This window comes from Monodelphis domestica, chromosome 3 (assembly GCF_027887165.1).
Source record: "Monodelphis domestica isolate mMonDom1 chromosome 3, mMonDom1.pri, whole genome shotgun sequence".
NCBI classification, from domain to species: Eukaryota; Metazoa; Chordata; class Mammalia; order Didelphimorphia; family Didelphidae; genus Monodelphis; species Monodelphis domestica.
In genome coordinates this window covers 61,521,831-61,538,500 of record NC_077229.1, presented here as the reverse complement: position 1 = coordinate 61,538,500, position 16,670 = coordinate 61,521,831, and the positions used below count along the sequence as shown (strand labels likewise).

The 16,670-nt window shown below is 43.9% G+C and overlaps 1 protein-coding gene across 4 annotated transcripts in view; it reads left to right on the top strand.

The window, feature by feature from the left end:
- The window catches only part of INSR (insulin receptor), a 162,326-nt gene that overhangs the window by 131,301 nt on the left and 14,355 nt on the right, over window positions 1–16,670 (top strand). Inside the window, exons 11-15 of one of the 4 annotated variants that reach the window (XM_007489568.3) lie at window positions 3,230–3,265; window positions 6,816–7,093; window positions 8,781–8,923; window positions 13,722–13,881; window positions 15,673–15,772. In XM_007489568.3, the coding sequence (XP_007489630.1) occupies window positions 3,230–3,265; window positions 6,816–7,093; window positions 8,781–8,923; window positions 13,722–13,881; window positions 15,673–15,772 (717 nt within the window). Of the gene's footprint in view, window positions 1–3,229; window positions 3,266–6,815; window positions 7,094–8,780; window positions 8,924–13,721; window positions 13,882–15,669; window positions 15,773–16,670 lie in introns of all 4 variants that reach the window. The other 3 variants (XM_001377535.5, XM_007489570.3, XM_007489569.3) reach the window with 3 other exon arrangements.

The window sequence follows — 16,670 nt, the reverse complement described above, 5'->3', positions numbered from 1 at the left end:
TTCCATCACCCTGTTTCTTCTCTTTCAATCACCCTCTTTTTCTCTGTCTGCCTGGAGAGTCAGGAGACTATGCCATGCAGGGATCAGTTAAAGGGGTGGAGATGTTTGGCTTGGAGAACAGAAGACTTCAGGATGATGAGGAGGGAAAGTGATGGGGTGGGCTGCTTTGGAAGGTAATAGGTTCTCCATCACTGGGGCCCTCGAAGCAGAGGCCAGAGGAGCACTTATTCGGGACAATAGAAGGGATTCTTGGTTAACCAGTAAACTCCTAGCTCCCTTTTGAATCTGAACTTCATTAATCCTTCTCCAACATAGTTTACTGCTGTTGGACTGTTTTTTTTTCAGGCTCTTTTTAGCTCTTCTTTCTTCTTTTTGGATTTGGCCCCTCGACCTCTTTACTTATATGGGAGCCCCAAAACACACTGTGGCAGCTTACGTGGGAGAATGGGAGAGTGTCTTCTGTCTGTCAACAAACTCAATTCCTGTGGGTTCTCTCCCTGACCAGACTCTCTCAGGCTCCCCACAGATACCAGAAACCACTTTCTCCTTATAGAATCCAGCAGAAACTTTGTGCCTGGACTGCCCCCACCCCTTCCACTCCTTTTCCTCCCCTCTTTCCTAAAGTTGGTATTTCTTTCTGCCACATCATTGCAAGTCTTGGTTTCATGAGGAAAGATTTCCACATACGGATGGAATTAAAGTTGAAAATGCAACAAAGAAGAGATTTATTCTTTCCTTTTGAAGCATCTAGAGAGACTTGCAATCTCAGAATGTAGAGATGGAAGGGATCTGAGAGAACATTCAGTCCATCTCTCATCTTATAGCAGAGGAAATGAAGACCCTAAGAAATTAAGTGCAGAGTCACAGAACTAGGAAATGATGGAGCTGGGATTTGAACCCAGGTCTTCTCGACAGAATCTAGTACCATTTCTAATCCCCCAGGTACAGTCCCCACTCTTTTTCTCTCGGAGCAGCAAGGCCTAGAAAACACTGCTGCTACTTCTTTTTTTTGGCTCAGTCACTCCAGTTTTTATTTTTAATTATTTCTTCAGATGTCACACCCGAAGAAAGGAGAAATGCCCAAATAAGCCACATGTAGGAACAAAGCATTAACTTTAATGACATGGTAAAAGCAAATAGGTAACTCGGCAGAAGCCTGTGCTTCTTAACAGCTGGTAAATGCTTGTTAGAACTGACCTATTCTTACTAGAGTGGAAACCCTGAAGATATTGTTATCTGGAGAAAGCCCAAGTATCATGCCTTCAAAAGCCAGCTTTTTTTTACCATGTTTCCAGAATCACCAATCCCAGATGTACAGAATTTTTCATATTTAAATTCATTGGGGTATCTTTTTGGCTTTAAATCACTGCCATTTCTCAATATATTCCTCCTACTCCTACAGAGGCATCCTTTATAACAAAGAATTTTCCAAAAGAGAAATATAATTCAGAAAATCAGTCCATCCACCAGCCTCATAAGTCTGACATCATATGAAGTAGAGACAAGTTAAAGACAGCATGGTTTAGTGGTTCAGAGTGCTGGGCTCAGAGTCAGGAAGTTCAAATCCCACCTCTTCTACTTACTAGCTGTGTGACTTTGCCTAAGCCAAGATGCCTCTATATCAACCTTGACTTGAAGGGAAGGTTCTCCATGCAGAAAAATTCAAAGATCTTTCCTACGTTCTCATATATTGACTTGTTCTCCTCACTTGTATTTTCTCTCTTGTGTTATCAGCATAGGTTTTGGAGCACCCCAGCAAAGGGGTAGACATAGAAGCTGTTTGACTTGTTAAAAAAGCAAAACCTGTTTTCTAATTTGGAGAAATTGCCATGTCAGGCTTTAGGGTTTCGGAACCTAGGCACATTTGAGGATCATTAGGGCAGAGGGCCTTACAGACCTTGTCTAACACCCTCATCTTCTAGAAAAGGAAACTAGGAACCAGATAATAAAGGGAACCCTGGCGATAAGAGGCAGAAGCAGAATTAAAACCCACATTCTCTGTTTCTGATTTCAGGACCTTCTCTACCATATTGCACTGATGACTTCAGTGGCTAGTAATAGGGCCTGGAATCAGGACAAGACAAGATAAGACAAATCCAACTTTAGACACTTAATAGCTGTAGGACCATGGGCACTTAACTGTGCCTAGCCTCAGTTTCTTTTTCCGTAAAATGGAAATAATAATAGCACCTACCTCCCAGGGTTGTCATGAGGATAAAGTGAGATATTTGTGAAGCACATTGCAAACGTTAAGGTATTATGTAAATGCTATTTACTGTTATTATTATTAACTCACTTGCCTTGTGGTAATGGTTGAGGTCTTCCTAGAGCAGTCTTTATTTTTTTCTTTTGAAATTTGATCACCAGAAAAAGAGCATCTCCCTACCTACAACTGAATACAATTTGCATTTCATACTGCTTGAGATTTTTTTTAAGTCTATAATAAGTTCCACACATTACTTCCAAAACTTCCCCCGCTTGCATCTGCTTCCTTCTGGTATTCCTTCTGTGCATTAAAAAAAAAACCTTCCCTTTCCTTATTTTTTGGGCATTGGAACTGCTAAAGCCCCCCTCTTCTTCTCAAACCTCCATTTCCAATTAAAAAATCAAGAGAAAGAAGAGAAAAAAAAGAGTCTTTGGAACAAATATAATTGAGCTAAATGAATTAAGACTGGTTGTGTCCCCAAATGGATGTCTCTAATTGTACAGAGTCCGTTGCCTCTCAATTAGAAGATGGGTGATATGCTTCATCATTTCTTCTCTAGAGACATGGTTGCTGAGGTAGGGGACACAGAAGGGGGTTGTAGTCATCTAAGCTTGTACCCATGTTGCATCTTTAAGCCACGTTCCCTGTTGGGAGCAGCACAGAGAAGTCTTGGAAGGACCTTTGTGACTCCTGTGTATTCAAAGCTTCCAGGAGGGAGTACTGGATGAAGAGAGAGCTAAGTGTATTGAAAAGAGCTCCAGGACTGACATAAAATCCCTTGATTTGAACCCTTTGCTCAGATATGTTCTTGCTGTGTGATGTTGGACAAATTGCTTCCCCTCTCTGAGTCTTAGTTTCTTTCTCTGTAAAATGAAGGGCTTGGGTTAGATGCCTCTCAGGGTTCTTCCAGCTTTACATGTATACACCATAGTTCCGGTGAGCTCTTGCCTTGGAATAAAAGCACGGGATATGTAACCAACAAAGTACAATCTGCCTTCAACATGGTTGGTTTTGTTTCCACAGAAAAGCATCCTCAGGGATTGGCGCTGACGACTCTAGGTACGAAGTGAGCCTCTTGCCCTCCCTGTCTTGTCCTGCCCTGACCCTGCCCTGCTAGCCCTCGTTTGCTTTCTGGCCCGCAGGAGGCAGTGGATGGCGGGCGGGGAGGCCGATGGATGTTCATGTTGCTGAACCCTCTAGTGACTTGTTGTGGGTTTTAAATGTGCATTTGCATGTCCTGGCGCTGTCCTGCAGGGGAGCTTCCTAAACCAGCCAGGTCCCCCGCTAACACGTGCTCCAGGGCGTCTCCTTTGCAGCTTTCTCCTAATGACAACCCCGCATGAATGCCATCTGGGACGGGACAGGAGGGAAGGGGTGGGATGGAGAAACCAGCTTCACTAACACTTAAAACTGGATGTACCAAGTCGTTACGGATCACCCGCTATATGCCCAGCGTGGTATATTCAATACACCCCTGTGTACACTTTCCACTTCAGTCAGGGTCTGGCTTGACCTCTTCCAAAAGCAATCAATCGGTAAACATTGATTAAGCACCTACTCTGTGCCAGGCACTGTGCTGAATCCCAGGAATACAAAAAGAGGCAAAAGATAGTCCTTGGCCTCAAGGAGCTTCCAGTCTAACAGAGAAGACCACTTACAAACAAATAAATATATACAAAGCAGAATATAGACTGGACAAAGAGGAAATGATTACTAGAGGGAAGGCGCTGAAGTTAAGAGGAATTGGGAAGGTTTTCTGTAGCAGATGGGATTTCAGTTGGGACTTACAGGAAGCCAGGGAGGTCTGTAGTCAGAGTGGAAGAGGGAAAACTTGAGGCATGGGGGACAGCCAGAGAGAATGGCAGGAGCTAATCAGCTCCAAAAGAGACCAGATGAAGGTCCTGGCAAGTCTCAGCAGACACCAACTTTGGGATATGTGCTATGGATTGGTTGGTTTAATTCTGCTAGCCACAACAAATGTTCTCAAAGCTACTCACATGTGTCGAGCCCTGTGGTCATCCACTGGGAAGATGGAAGGTTTAGATAAGAGGTGGATGGACCCTGTTTAGTAAGGGGTCAGGGCACAAACATGGATAACTGTAATACCTAGTTTGATAAGTAAGAGGATAAGAGAGAGGTGGGAAGCAAAAGTTAACATTAGAGGAGAAGGGGAATTTGTGAGATCAAGAGTTAATGGCAAGAATGCTGGACTTTGGTCAGATCAAAAGCTCTTTTGGGCAGAAGAGGCTGGCTCGGTTTAAAAAGGGGGAATGTATATGGCTCTTTGTTAGAAGATAGAGCTGTTCATTCAGAATTGGTCTTCTGTGTGCCATTGGGTGACTGGTGCAAGAATGCCCAGGCTATATAGAGGCTCAGATTCTCTGAGTGGGATGGGATTTCCTCCCAGGGCAGCTGGTCAAGCCCTTCCTTGAAGAAGTCCAACCCCACCTCCCCACCCCTGCCTCCAAAGGGAATCCAATGCAAAGAGAGTTTTATTGAACCAAAGTGGAGTTGTAGCTGGCAAATTGGGACTTCTGGAAACAACCATCATCTCTTTCTGCCTCAGTGGGAAGTAGGAAGTGGCTTTAATTTTCATAATCCAGCTTTCGCTTTTTTTTTTGATTGTTGTTTTTTTAACCCTTACCTTTTGTGTTAGTATCAATTCTAAGGCAGAAAAGTGGCAAGAGCTAGGCAATTGAGGTTAAGCGACTTGCCTGGGTCACAAAACTAGGAAGTGTCTGAGACCAGAATAGAACCGAAATCCTCCAGACTCCTGTCCTGGCACCTTATACACTGAGCCACCTAGCTGCCCTATGACCCAGCTATTATTGCCTTTAGCTTAATTCCGTTGACTGCTGGAAGCCTGCATTCAAATCCTGGCTTTCCTATTTGTGTGTTCCTTCACCTGTCCAGTCCTTATCTCTAGAGTGGAAATTCCTGCCTCCCTTGTACTACCTGATTCCTGGGATGGCAGAGAGAAAAGCTCTTTGTAAACTAAGTACTACAGACTACTTCTTTTGTGTTAGGATTTTATTGATATTAAGTGTCTGCTGTTTGCAAAGTTAGAGGCAGTCAGCTATAACAGAAAACACAAAGGAAGCAGTAAGTAGCCCTGGAAAGAGTGCTGCTGGCTTTGGAGCCAGAGAACCCCAGTTCAAATCCTCCCTCTGTTGCTTACTCCTTATGTGACATTGAAGCAAGTCATTTAACATCAATAGGCCTCAATTTCCTTATTTGTAAAGTAAGGGAGTTGAACCAGGTGACCTTCCAGTTGTAGGTACATGATTTTGTGATTGTCTGATTAGCTGAGTGACTGTGGGCAATTAATCCACTTAGCTCCTCTAAGCTTCAGTTTCCTCATCTGTAAAATGAGGTTAATAATTAATAATAATAGTAATAATACTTGCATGTGCAAGGTGAGAGGCAGTGATGTCTCCTAGACAGAGGACCAGCCTCAGAGCCAGGACCAATGGTTCTGATCATAAGCCTCTAAAGAGGCAGAGCAAATGTTGATTGGTGTTGGTGAAGGGAATTTTCCATATCGGAAGTCCTCCCATCCACCCATGAAAAAAAATCACAAGTCTGAACCCCCACAGAAATAAATGACGCTTGCCCTTCCTGCCTCATAGAGCTATTCTAGGAAAAGTCCTTTGCAAACCTTAAAGTGCTTTAGGAGCACAAACTACTCTCATTCTCCGTCCCCACATACCACCTTGGTTTGTTCCAGCCGCCTTTGGCTCGGCTGAGCCTTTAGTACCCACACGCTTCTTGGTCAGGGTTCTGGTTTGTGAAATCACAGGCTGCCTTTTGCACAAGCTCACAGGGACACGGGCCAGCCAGCAGCTCATTTTCGGGGGCCAGGAACATTTTACACCTGCACAGCTACAGAGACAGGCACCAGCGGTAGCAGGAATTAGCATCCCAGGTGTCTAGAGGATACCAGATTCTTGGCTGTGTTTAGATAGGCTTCCTGTGTGTTTCTCCAATGTGCTGACTGGTCAGATGCATTGTTTCTGTCAGGGAAGGTTAATAAGAGGAACGTTGCCGTACGATTGCTGCCGTCAAGGCTACCGACTTTGGCAGGAGAGATCCCCCTAAATGATTTGTCTTCTTTAGCAGCCGGGTTTCAGAACATTCAGAGGAGAGATTTTTGGCTGGTAGCACCAAAGGGCTTCAGGAAGAGGTTTTCAGTTAGTTTGAACGCTAGTTGGCTAATGTAGGATGCTGGCTCTTGAACTGGGGTTGTCGTAATCTTGTGACTGCAGAATTCAGGGCAGGAATTGACAAACCCACGAGGAGACTATGGACCCAGCTGCCACCGGCCAAGAGAATGCTCCCCAGGGGAGGATCTGGAGCCAGGGCTGACCAGGAGACCTTGACTGGTCACGTCCAAGACCCTGACAGAGCTCTCCCATTTCTGGTTGTTCTAAGCTGCTTGCTCACTTGGGGGCTGGTTGTATTTCAGTGTGTACGGGTTGTGTTGGTGTTTGTCGTTCTCCCCTGCACTCGTCCGTTTTAACCCTCTTTGTGCCCAGTGAATTGTGTCTCTTCGCCGTGGGGGTGGGACAGCACACAGACGTGTGGGGTGTGTATGTGTGTGTTTTTCCAGGCCGTCGAGGAGGCGGAGGGATCTCCGGTTTCGTGTGGCAAACGTGACTGTGGTGACACCCACGGGGTCCTCGTTCTTCAATGCCTCTTCCACGACTGCTCCGGCCAGCACGGAGGAGCCGAAGCCCTTCGAGAAGGTGAAGTCTAAGGAGTCCCTGGTCATCTCTGGCCTACAGCACTTCACTGGCTACAGGATCGAGCTCCAGGCATGCAACCATGATGAGCAGGAGTCCAGGTGTGGCCTTGCCGCTTATGTCAGCGCAAGAACCATGCCTGAAGGCAAGTCAGCTTCCGTGTGCCTCCTGGGTGACGCATGGTTTCATTCACTTCTTCACTGACTCACTCCACAAACATTTACCCAGAGCCTGGTTCACGTGTGCAGGGTTGTGCACTTCTCCACCAACTGGCCCCCAGAGGGAAGAGACTTTTTAACCTGGGTGGTTTCATTTTTTCAGCCTGAAGAAATTGATCATGACATTGATCTCCTTTGTAAACTCAAGTTTTGATTAAGGTTGCTTGGTTAAGGAAATGACAAGTATGGCCCTAGGCAGGGTCATAAAAACAAGCAAACAAAACCCAATAGCTTTAAGCATAGAGGACCCAGATTTGAATCCTGGCTTTGCCATTTGCTCCTATTATTATATGTGGTTTATAACACTGACCTTTTCTCCAACAATTTCCCATTCATCCCATAATCCTTGCCATGATTCCTAGACTTTTTAGTTATTTACTTTTGCAAAGTAATTTGATGGGAAGAAGAGAACTTGAGTCACTTTCCAAACCTTTGTAACTTTTTATTTTATTTATTCATTCATTCACTCATTTATTTGTTTGTTTGTTTATTATTTAAAACCCTTACCTTCTGTCTTAGAATCAGTATTGGGTATTGGTTCCAAGGCAGAAAAATGGTAAGGGCTAGGCAAAGGGGGTTAAGTGACTTGCCCAGGGTCACACAGCTAGGACGTGTCTGAGGCCAGATTTGAACCCAGGACCTTCTATCTCTGGGCCTGACTCTCAATCTACTGAGCCACCCTGCTGATCCCCAAAACTTTGTAACTTTAAAAAAAAAACTCTTGCATTCCATCTTAGAATTGATACTAAGTATTAGTTCCAAGGCAGTAGAGGTAAGAGCCGGGCAATGAGATACAAGTGACTTTTCCAGGGTGGCATGGCTAGATCCCCAAAACTTTGTAACTTTTTAAAAAAAACTCTTGCATTCCATCTTAGAATTGATACTAAGTATTAGTTCCAAGGCAGTAGAGGTAAGAGCCGGGCAATGAGATACAAGTGACTTTTCCAGGGTGACATGGCTAGGAAGTATCTGAGGTCAAATTTGAACCCAGGACTTTCTGTCTCTCTAGACCTGGCTCTCAAGCCACTGAGCCACCTTGATGCCCCTGCTTTGTAACATTGAAATAAAAACCTAATTTGGTTTTATTATAGATTTTATTTGAACAAGTCACTTCCCTTCTCTTTTCTCATCTGTAAAATAAGAGGATTGAACTAGATATCTCCACGTTCCCTTTCAGCTCTAGATCTGTGATCTGCCAATACATGTGTAATACAGGCTACCTGGTAGGATGAGACTGGGGAATCCATTGAGTCCAGGAATTTTGAGTTTCAGTAGGGCTGGGCCAATCAGAAGCTCACACTAATTTCAGCACCAATATGGCGACTCCCAAAGAGTTGAAGGCTACCAAAATGCCTGTGGAGGGATCAACTGGCCCAGGTCAGAAGTAGAGTAGGTCAAAGGTCCTATGCCAATGAGACCTGTGAATGCTTCACTTCCAGCCTGAATGAGATACGGAGACCCAGACACAATAACCTCTGATACTTCACAGGGGTGTGGCTTCATAGACCCCTTTGTTTGAGAATGGGGGACCAGGCCAGGGTACTTCTTTCAGTTGGCTGATCGTGACCCTATTCTCTCTGTATTCTAATCTTCAGATTTCTTTTCCTTTTCTAGCCAAGGCAGATGATATTGTTGGTGCAGTGACGCATGAGGTACTTGAGCATAACATTGTACATTTGCGATGGCAGGAGCCCAAGCATCCCAATGGCCTTATTATTTTGTATGAAGTCAATTACTGGCGAGTTGGAGACACAGAGGTGAGAAAACCCTCTGTGCATGTGTGCACAGACAACTCAGATTTGATTCCTGGCTTTGCCACTTACTCCTGTTACTATGTTTTATCACATTATCGTATCCTCACTCAGTGTTCCATTCATCTCATAATCTGTGCCTTGATTCCTATTTCTACTCCTGTTTTACCTGGGGATGAAGGGGTTGGGGAGCTCGGCTTGTGTTTAGTGACCCATTAAGCATTTATTAAGCTCCTGCTGTGTGCTAAACACTTTGCTAGGCAGTAGGGATGTGTAGATAAAAATGAAATAGTTCCTGCCCTCATAGAGCTTACACTCTACATGGTGGGAATCAGGAGACACCTGGACATATCTGTTCAATTAAGTGCATACAACATATCAGGCATTGACCTAGGGATACAAAAAAAAAAAATCCCTTGTCTTCAAGGAGGAGAATTTGACATGCACACAAAGTATTTACAGTGTTTTTTTTTTTTAATCTATTTAGCTCCCTCTACTGACACAGATAAGGAACTGTTTTGCAATTGCAATTTGAAAACCTAAATCATGAGGACAATGAGAGATTATATTGTGCTCTTCCTTCCTCCCTCCCTCCTTCCCTCCCTCCCTTCTTTCTCTTTCTTTCTTTCTTTCTTTCTTTCTTTCTTTCTTTCTTTCTTTCTTTCTTTCTTTCTTTCTTTCTTTCTTTCTTTCTTTCTTTCTTTCTTTCTTTCTTTCTTTCTTTCTTTCTTTCTTTCTTTCTTTCTTTCTCTTTCTTTCTCTCTTTCTTTCTCTCTCTCTTCCTTTCTCTCTCTCTCTCTCTCTCTCTCTCTCTCTCTCTCTCTCTCTCTCTCTCTCTCTCTCTCTCTCTCTCTCTCTCTCTCTCCCTTCCTCCCTTCCTCCCTTCCTCCCTCCCTCGCTCCCTCCCTCTTTGTAAAATAAGACATGTGAACCAGAAACTCTAAGGATCCTTTTGTCTCGGAAGTTCTATATTCCAAAAGCCCTCCTGGCTGCAATATCCCGTGTCCTAAGGGTCTTTCCAGTTCTGACATTCTAGATTCTAAGGGGCCTCCCAGATTGTGTCATGGACTCTTTTGGCATTTTGAAGCCTATAGACTGCTTCTTAATGTAAGGTATTTAAATGAATAAAATAAAATGCATCAGATGAAAAAGGAAACCAATTATGTGAAATGTACTTATCAAAATGTATTTTTTGATGTTTATATACCCTAGTGTAAAGATCCCTGTTCTAAAGACCCTTCCCAGTTCTGATATTGTGTGTTCTAAGTTATTTCCCATTTGGGACTTTCTGTGGTTCTGACTTTTATGCCAGCTTCCTCCTTTGGTTGTTGTGAGTTTCATGTATGGTGACATTCCAGGCCTTTAGGAATAATGGTCATGGTAAATCTCTGCTGAAACTAGGTTGCTCTACTCTCAAGGGCTTTTTGTGTGGCTAACTGTGGTTGGGGGCAGATTGGGGGGGGGAGGCATTTTATGTAGATTACCTCATTTGACCCTCAGCAACCCTGGAAAGTAGTGGTCTTATTATAGCCATGGTATAACTGAGCAAGAAGTAAAGTGACTTATTCAGGGACATATACCTACTAGGTGTTTGAGGCTGGATTTGGATTTGGGTTTTCCTGACTTCTGACTCAGCACACTATCCATTATACCACCAGCTGTCAAAGGATATTTCTTAGGGAAATTCTTCCCTTGCTTTTATTGATTTTACTTAAGGAGAGGGAAATGTCTCAACCAACTGTCTCATTTTAGAGCTGAGCCAGTCAAGTCAACAAGCATTTAGCAAGCATTTTCCAGTCACTGTGCTAAGTTCTAGAGCTACAAAGAAAGGCCAAGTTAGCCTCCACCCTCAAGAAGGTTCTAGTCTAGTGGAGGAAACAACATGCCAATGTCCATAAAATAGAGCCAGGATAAATGTGACATAATCAACAGAGAAGGCAAATGGGGAAATGAGAAAGGCTTCTTGTAGACTGTAAGATTTTGTCTCAGTCTTGAAGGAGGCTGGGGTGGAGTTGAGGAGGAAGAGCATTCCAGATGTGGGGGGGGGGAGAGAGAGGAGATAACAGTGAGGCTAGCCAATGAAAATGCCCAGAGCTGGAAGATGGAGGGTCTTGTGTGAGGAAGAGCAAAAGAGGCCAATGTCGCTGGATTGCAGAGTATATGGGGGTGGATGTAAGAAGGGGCCAGATTACTAAGGGTTTCAAGTCAAATGGGATTTTAGAGGTATAGGGAACCCCAGAGGTTATCAGATAGGGCAGTGGCATAGCCAGCCCTATGTTTTAGGAAGATTAATTTGACAGTCGAGTGGAATATGAACTGGAGCAGGGGAGTGGGTTGAAGCTGGGGGACCAACCAGATAACTACCACAGTAGTAGAGGTGGTAGTAGTGTCAGAGGAGTGAGTGGGGGTAGACTAGAGATGTTATAAAAGCACAAGACTTCTCAACAGCTTGGATCTGGGAAATGAGAGAAAGTGAGGAGTGGAGAATGACACCCAGGTTTTGAGCCTGAGTGACCAGGTGGTGGCCTCCACAGTAACAGGGAATTTGGGGGGGATCTGAGATAATGAGTTCAGTTTTGAACAGGTGAAGTTTAAGATGTCTGCAAGAACTGCATTTTTAGATGACCAGTAGGCAGTTGGAGATATGACTGCAGGTTAGGAGAGAGCTTAGAGTTGAATATGTAGATCTGAGAATCATCAGCATAGAGATAATAATTGAGCCCATAGGAGCTGATGAGGTCATCAAGTGAGACAGTATTTAGGGAGAAGAGAAGAGGGCCCAGGACAGAGCCCTTGGGACACTCATGGTTAGCAGGCATGATGTAGATGAAGATCCTGCAAAGGAGATTGGAAAGATGTGGTTAGAGAGGTAGGAGAGGAACCAGGAGAGGGTAGTGTCATGGAGACCTGGGGAGAAGAAAGTACTGAGGCCATTGAGAGAGTCTTTGCTATAGAGAGGCCAAGAAGGATGAGGACTGAGAAAAAGCCACTGGATTTGGCATTGATTGACAGCCTTCTCAAAATGTGTTTAGCCACAAAAGGGAGAAATGATATAATACGGTAGTTAGTGGGAATAGATGGACATTTTTTTGAGGATAGGATGTGTGTGTAGGCAGTAGGGAAGGAGCCAATAGACAAGGGAGAGACTGAAGATAAATGAGAGTGAGAAGGCAGTAGAAGGGGAAATCTTGAGAAGATGGGATTGAGTTAGATCAGGAAATGACAGAACTTTCAACTCCAAAACAATGTTGCTCTAAGCCAAAAGGCTCAATGGCTGGTTTAGCTGATTTTCAGGGCTGAAACTTAATCTGGTCCTCCTTTGTCTCTGCTCACAGCCCCCTGGGGGATCTCTCCTGGGGCTGTCCCAGGATGGCTGCTGCTGGTGACTACCTTGTATTCAGCTTCTGTCCTCTGGTCCATGACTGATTCTACCTGGAAGAGTGTTACCTTTCAACAGAGTTGTTTTTCTGGTTGATTTTCTTGCTAGTGAGCAGGGTCACATGCTCTGTGTTTGGGATAGGTTTCAGGCTCTTTTTTTCTCCCATTCACATTTTCTTCCCAAGTTCTGGTCTGCCGTAGACTGGGGCATCTCAGCTCCAGCACCTGGAAGTCAGTCAGTCAGTCATGCAACAGGAATTTAAGTGTGTAGTCTTACCAAGCCCTGTACAGAATATCCTCGACTGAGTGCTGGGTGTACAAAGAAGAACAAAACCAGACTGCCACATTTTAATGGGAAAAGCAACCTGTAAATTTGGCTCTTTTTGCTATTTCAGTCGTATCTGATCCTTCTTGACCCCATTGGGATTTTTTTTTTTTTGCAGAAATACTAGAGTAGTTTGCCATTTCCTTCTCCAGCTCATTTCCCAGATGAGGGCTAGGTGATTTGTTAGTGTCTAAGGCCGAATTCAAATTCAAGAAGATGAGTCTCCCTGAATTTCAGGCTGAGTGCCCTGTCCATTGTGCCACCTACCTATCCTGTACCTATAACCCATAAATAACCTGGCATATAAAACGTAAAGAGAATAACTGGCAGGTAATCTTAGAGGAGAGGCACTAGCTGCCACTTACAAAGTACTTTTTGTCTTGTGAAGAACTTTTCCTGCAAAAATGATGAAGTAGATAAATTAGGAGTCCTCATCCCCATTTTACAGATGAGGTAACTAAGGCAAAGTGGCTTGCCCAAGGTGCCACAGGTAGTAAATGTCAAAACTGGGCCTCTGGACTTTAATAATAATCCCTTCCTTGTCTGCCTTCTAAGGACTTCTATGAAATCATAGAAAACATCGTGACATTGTGAATAGAGTGCTGGATTTGGGAGCTGAGAGCCCCTGGGTTCTGTTCTTTACTCCTTTTTTGACCCTGGGCAATTCACTGCCCCTTCCTGAGCTTGAGTTTCCTCTACTGTAAAATAAGAGAGTTGGACTTGTAGACCCATAGGGTCTGTCAGCCCTAGATCTATGATCTTATTGTGGATGTGAAAGCATAAGGCAGATGGATATCTCTCTTTGCTGGATAATCTCTAAGGTTGTTCTCAGCTCTCAGATTCTTCAGTGTATTTTTTATCAAAGCATCCTGCTCAGTTGGGGCTCCAGGGAGCCTGAGGCTGTGCCTGCAGCTGGGCACTGAGCTATTGGCTGCTCCCTCAACTTGCTCAAAATGGTGAGTTTAGGTGCCCTTGCCCTTCTGTGGATAGCCTAATGGCAGTGAGATTGTAGGATCATACTAAATCAAGAAAAGAATTAAAGATAACTTCTCTCTTGTTCTTCCTCTCCCCCTTATCTCACATCTGCCTACCCCCAATCAGGAACTGCATCTCTGTGTTTCCCGCAAACATTATGCCAACGAACAGGGCTGCAGACTCCGAGGTCTACAGCCAGGCAACTACACCGTTCGTATCCGAGCTACCTCTTTGGCAGGAAATGGTTCATGGACTGAGCACACCTATTTCTACGTGGCCGATTATTGTAAGTTCCCTCTGTCACTCAGGAATGACTTGCCTGCGGGGTGCCCAGTGCTATGGAGGCTATAAACCCTTCCAAGACTCCGGATATTTTTTGGTCTAGCAACTCACAACCTCATGATAGAGATGTGTATGATCATGGCCAGATGAATGTCCCGAACAGTCTGTGCTGTGAGAAGAGCATGTGCATGCAGTAATCAGAGAAAACTTCCTGTAGGAGGTAGTACTAAAGCTGGGCTGCACCGAGAGACTCTAGACAAATAAGTATATAGGCAACAAGGGCATAAGAATAGAAAATAGTGGAAAGTATAATGGGTTTGGAGTCCAAAGTGTTCAGATTCTGCCTCTGACACGGACTAGCTGTGTGGCCCTAGACCAGTCACTAACAAACACTCTTTTAGCCTCACTTTCCTCAACCAGAAAATAAAGATAATAACTACACCTTCCTCATATGGTTGTGAGAATCATATGAGCCAATCTATGTGAAAGAAATGCTTTACAAACTGTAACACCCTACCTTTAACCAATAATGATGTTGCTAATAATGGTAATAGTAGCAACTGACATTTATGTAGCCTTTTAATGGTTGCAAAATACTTTATATCCAATGTTTCATTTGAGTCTCAGAGCAGTTCCACGAGCTTAGATATCATATTGCTAATTTATTCTATTCTACATATTATTGTATGTTGTTAGCCAATATTCTTACTTGAAAGAGAAGAAGAATCCAACAGACTTGCCCAGTCACATAGCTGTAAGACTTAGCACAAGGGTTTGAATTGAGGTTTTCTAAACTCCATCTTCTCTGCTATCCTGCCTCCTACTTACAAGATCTCTGTGTGGCTGGGCAAATACTTCACCCCTCGAGAGCTCAGTTTCCTCACCTGTAACTTCAGAAGCTGGACAAAGATGTCTAAGGCTCCTTCCAAAAGTGAAGGTCTATGGCGTCCAGGGAGGAAGCACCAAGAGAGTCCAAGCTGAGTCAGGGACATGAGAGGAAACTCTCCCAAGACACACTACACAGGGGCAGCTACCCAGGGGTACAAGTCAGATTTAGGGCAATTTCAGTCTGTTACCTATTAAGTACTACTATGGGCCAGCCACTGTGCTAAATGCTGGTGGCACAAAGAAAGGCAGAAATAGCCTCTGTCAGGGGCAACTGGGTAGCTCAGTGGATTGAGAGCCAGGCCTAGAGATGGGAGGTCCTGGGTTCAAATGTGATCGCAGACACTTCCTAGATATATGACCCTGGGCAAGTTACTTGACTCCCATTGTCTAGCCCTTACCACTCTACAGTCTTGGAAACAAGACATAGTATTGATTCAAATGTGGAAGGTAAGGAAAGAGAGACAGACAGACAGACAGACAGACTCTGTCCTCAAGGAGCTACATTTGAATGAAGGAGAAAAAATGTAAAGAACTATATTCAGATGAGCTATATGCAGAATTAATTGGAGATAATCTCAGGAAGAAGGCTCTAGCATTAAGGAGGACTGCCAAGAAAACCTTGCAAAAGGTGGGATTTTAGGTGGGTACATGGCTTCGTGAGCAATGATGCTTGCATGAAAAATGTTTGACCATAGAACTCTAGATTCCAAGATGGAAGGGATACTTCCTCTCACCTTCTAGAGGAGGGAACTGGGTTTGAGACAGATGGAATTTCTTGTTCAAGGTCACATAGCTAGTAAGGATGAGGGGCAGCATTTGAACCTGGGACTCCATTATTATAATCATTATAAACATCATTATAACATTATTATAAACATTACCTTCTTTTTCATTCTTGTTTTAGTAGACGTCCCATCAAATATTGCAAAAATTATCATTGGTCCAGTCATCATCGCCATTTTCTTGGTCAGCATGGTTGGAGCTATTTATGTCTTTGTGAAGAAGAGGTGAGTATAAGTGGAGATAATAAAATTTAGGTAACTCAGTGGATAGCGTGCCAGGCCTGGAGTCAGAAGGAACTGGGTTCAGATTTGGCCTCAAACATTTCCTAGCTGTATGACCCTGGGCAGGTCATTTAACTCCATTTGCATAGCCCTTGGCCCTCTTCTGTTATAGAACTGATACTAAGACAAGATGAGGGTTTTGGAAAAAAAGAAGGGCAGGGCAATACCTAGAAATATTTTCAAAAAACAGAGACACAGCTGCACTCAGAGATACACATACACAAGCACACACAAGAAAACCTAAATGATGAAGAGTTTACTCTCCATAGGTTTGAGTTGTTGTTGCTTGTTACCACCTGAAACCCAAAGCCTGCCTCCTGCAGGGCTTCAATTTCCAACTGTGAGAGTAGTCACTGTAAAATAAGGTGACTTTCTACTGGGAGACGCCTGGTCCTTCAGCTATGCATTTGCTTAGTAAGCATTTATCAAGTGCCTTCTGTATGTAGAGTTTGGGGGATTAGTTCAGGATAGATAGTTTCTCTATTTCCATGGGGGTCACCAGGAGACCATATACCAACCAATATGTCACATTTGACACTGACAATACTGGAGAATAGAAAAGAATAAATAGCCCTTTGTACCTGAGGTCAAAGAAAGGGAAGATAATTTCTGATTTGGCTGGGCCATATGGTGTAGTGGATAAAGAGCTGGCCTGGAAGCCAGGCACACCTTGGTTTAAGTCCCACCTCTGACACATACTATTCCAATGCATTCCAATTTTTGGTGCTCTTGACAACTCTCTTAAATCGAAGTTATGGAAAAGATTTTAACCTGAATTGGTAGAATGGTTTTCCTTATCTGGGAGTTTAGTTTCTATCCCTGTTTCCCCTCTGCCTCCCAT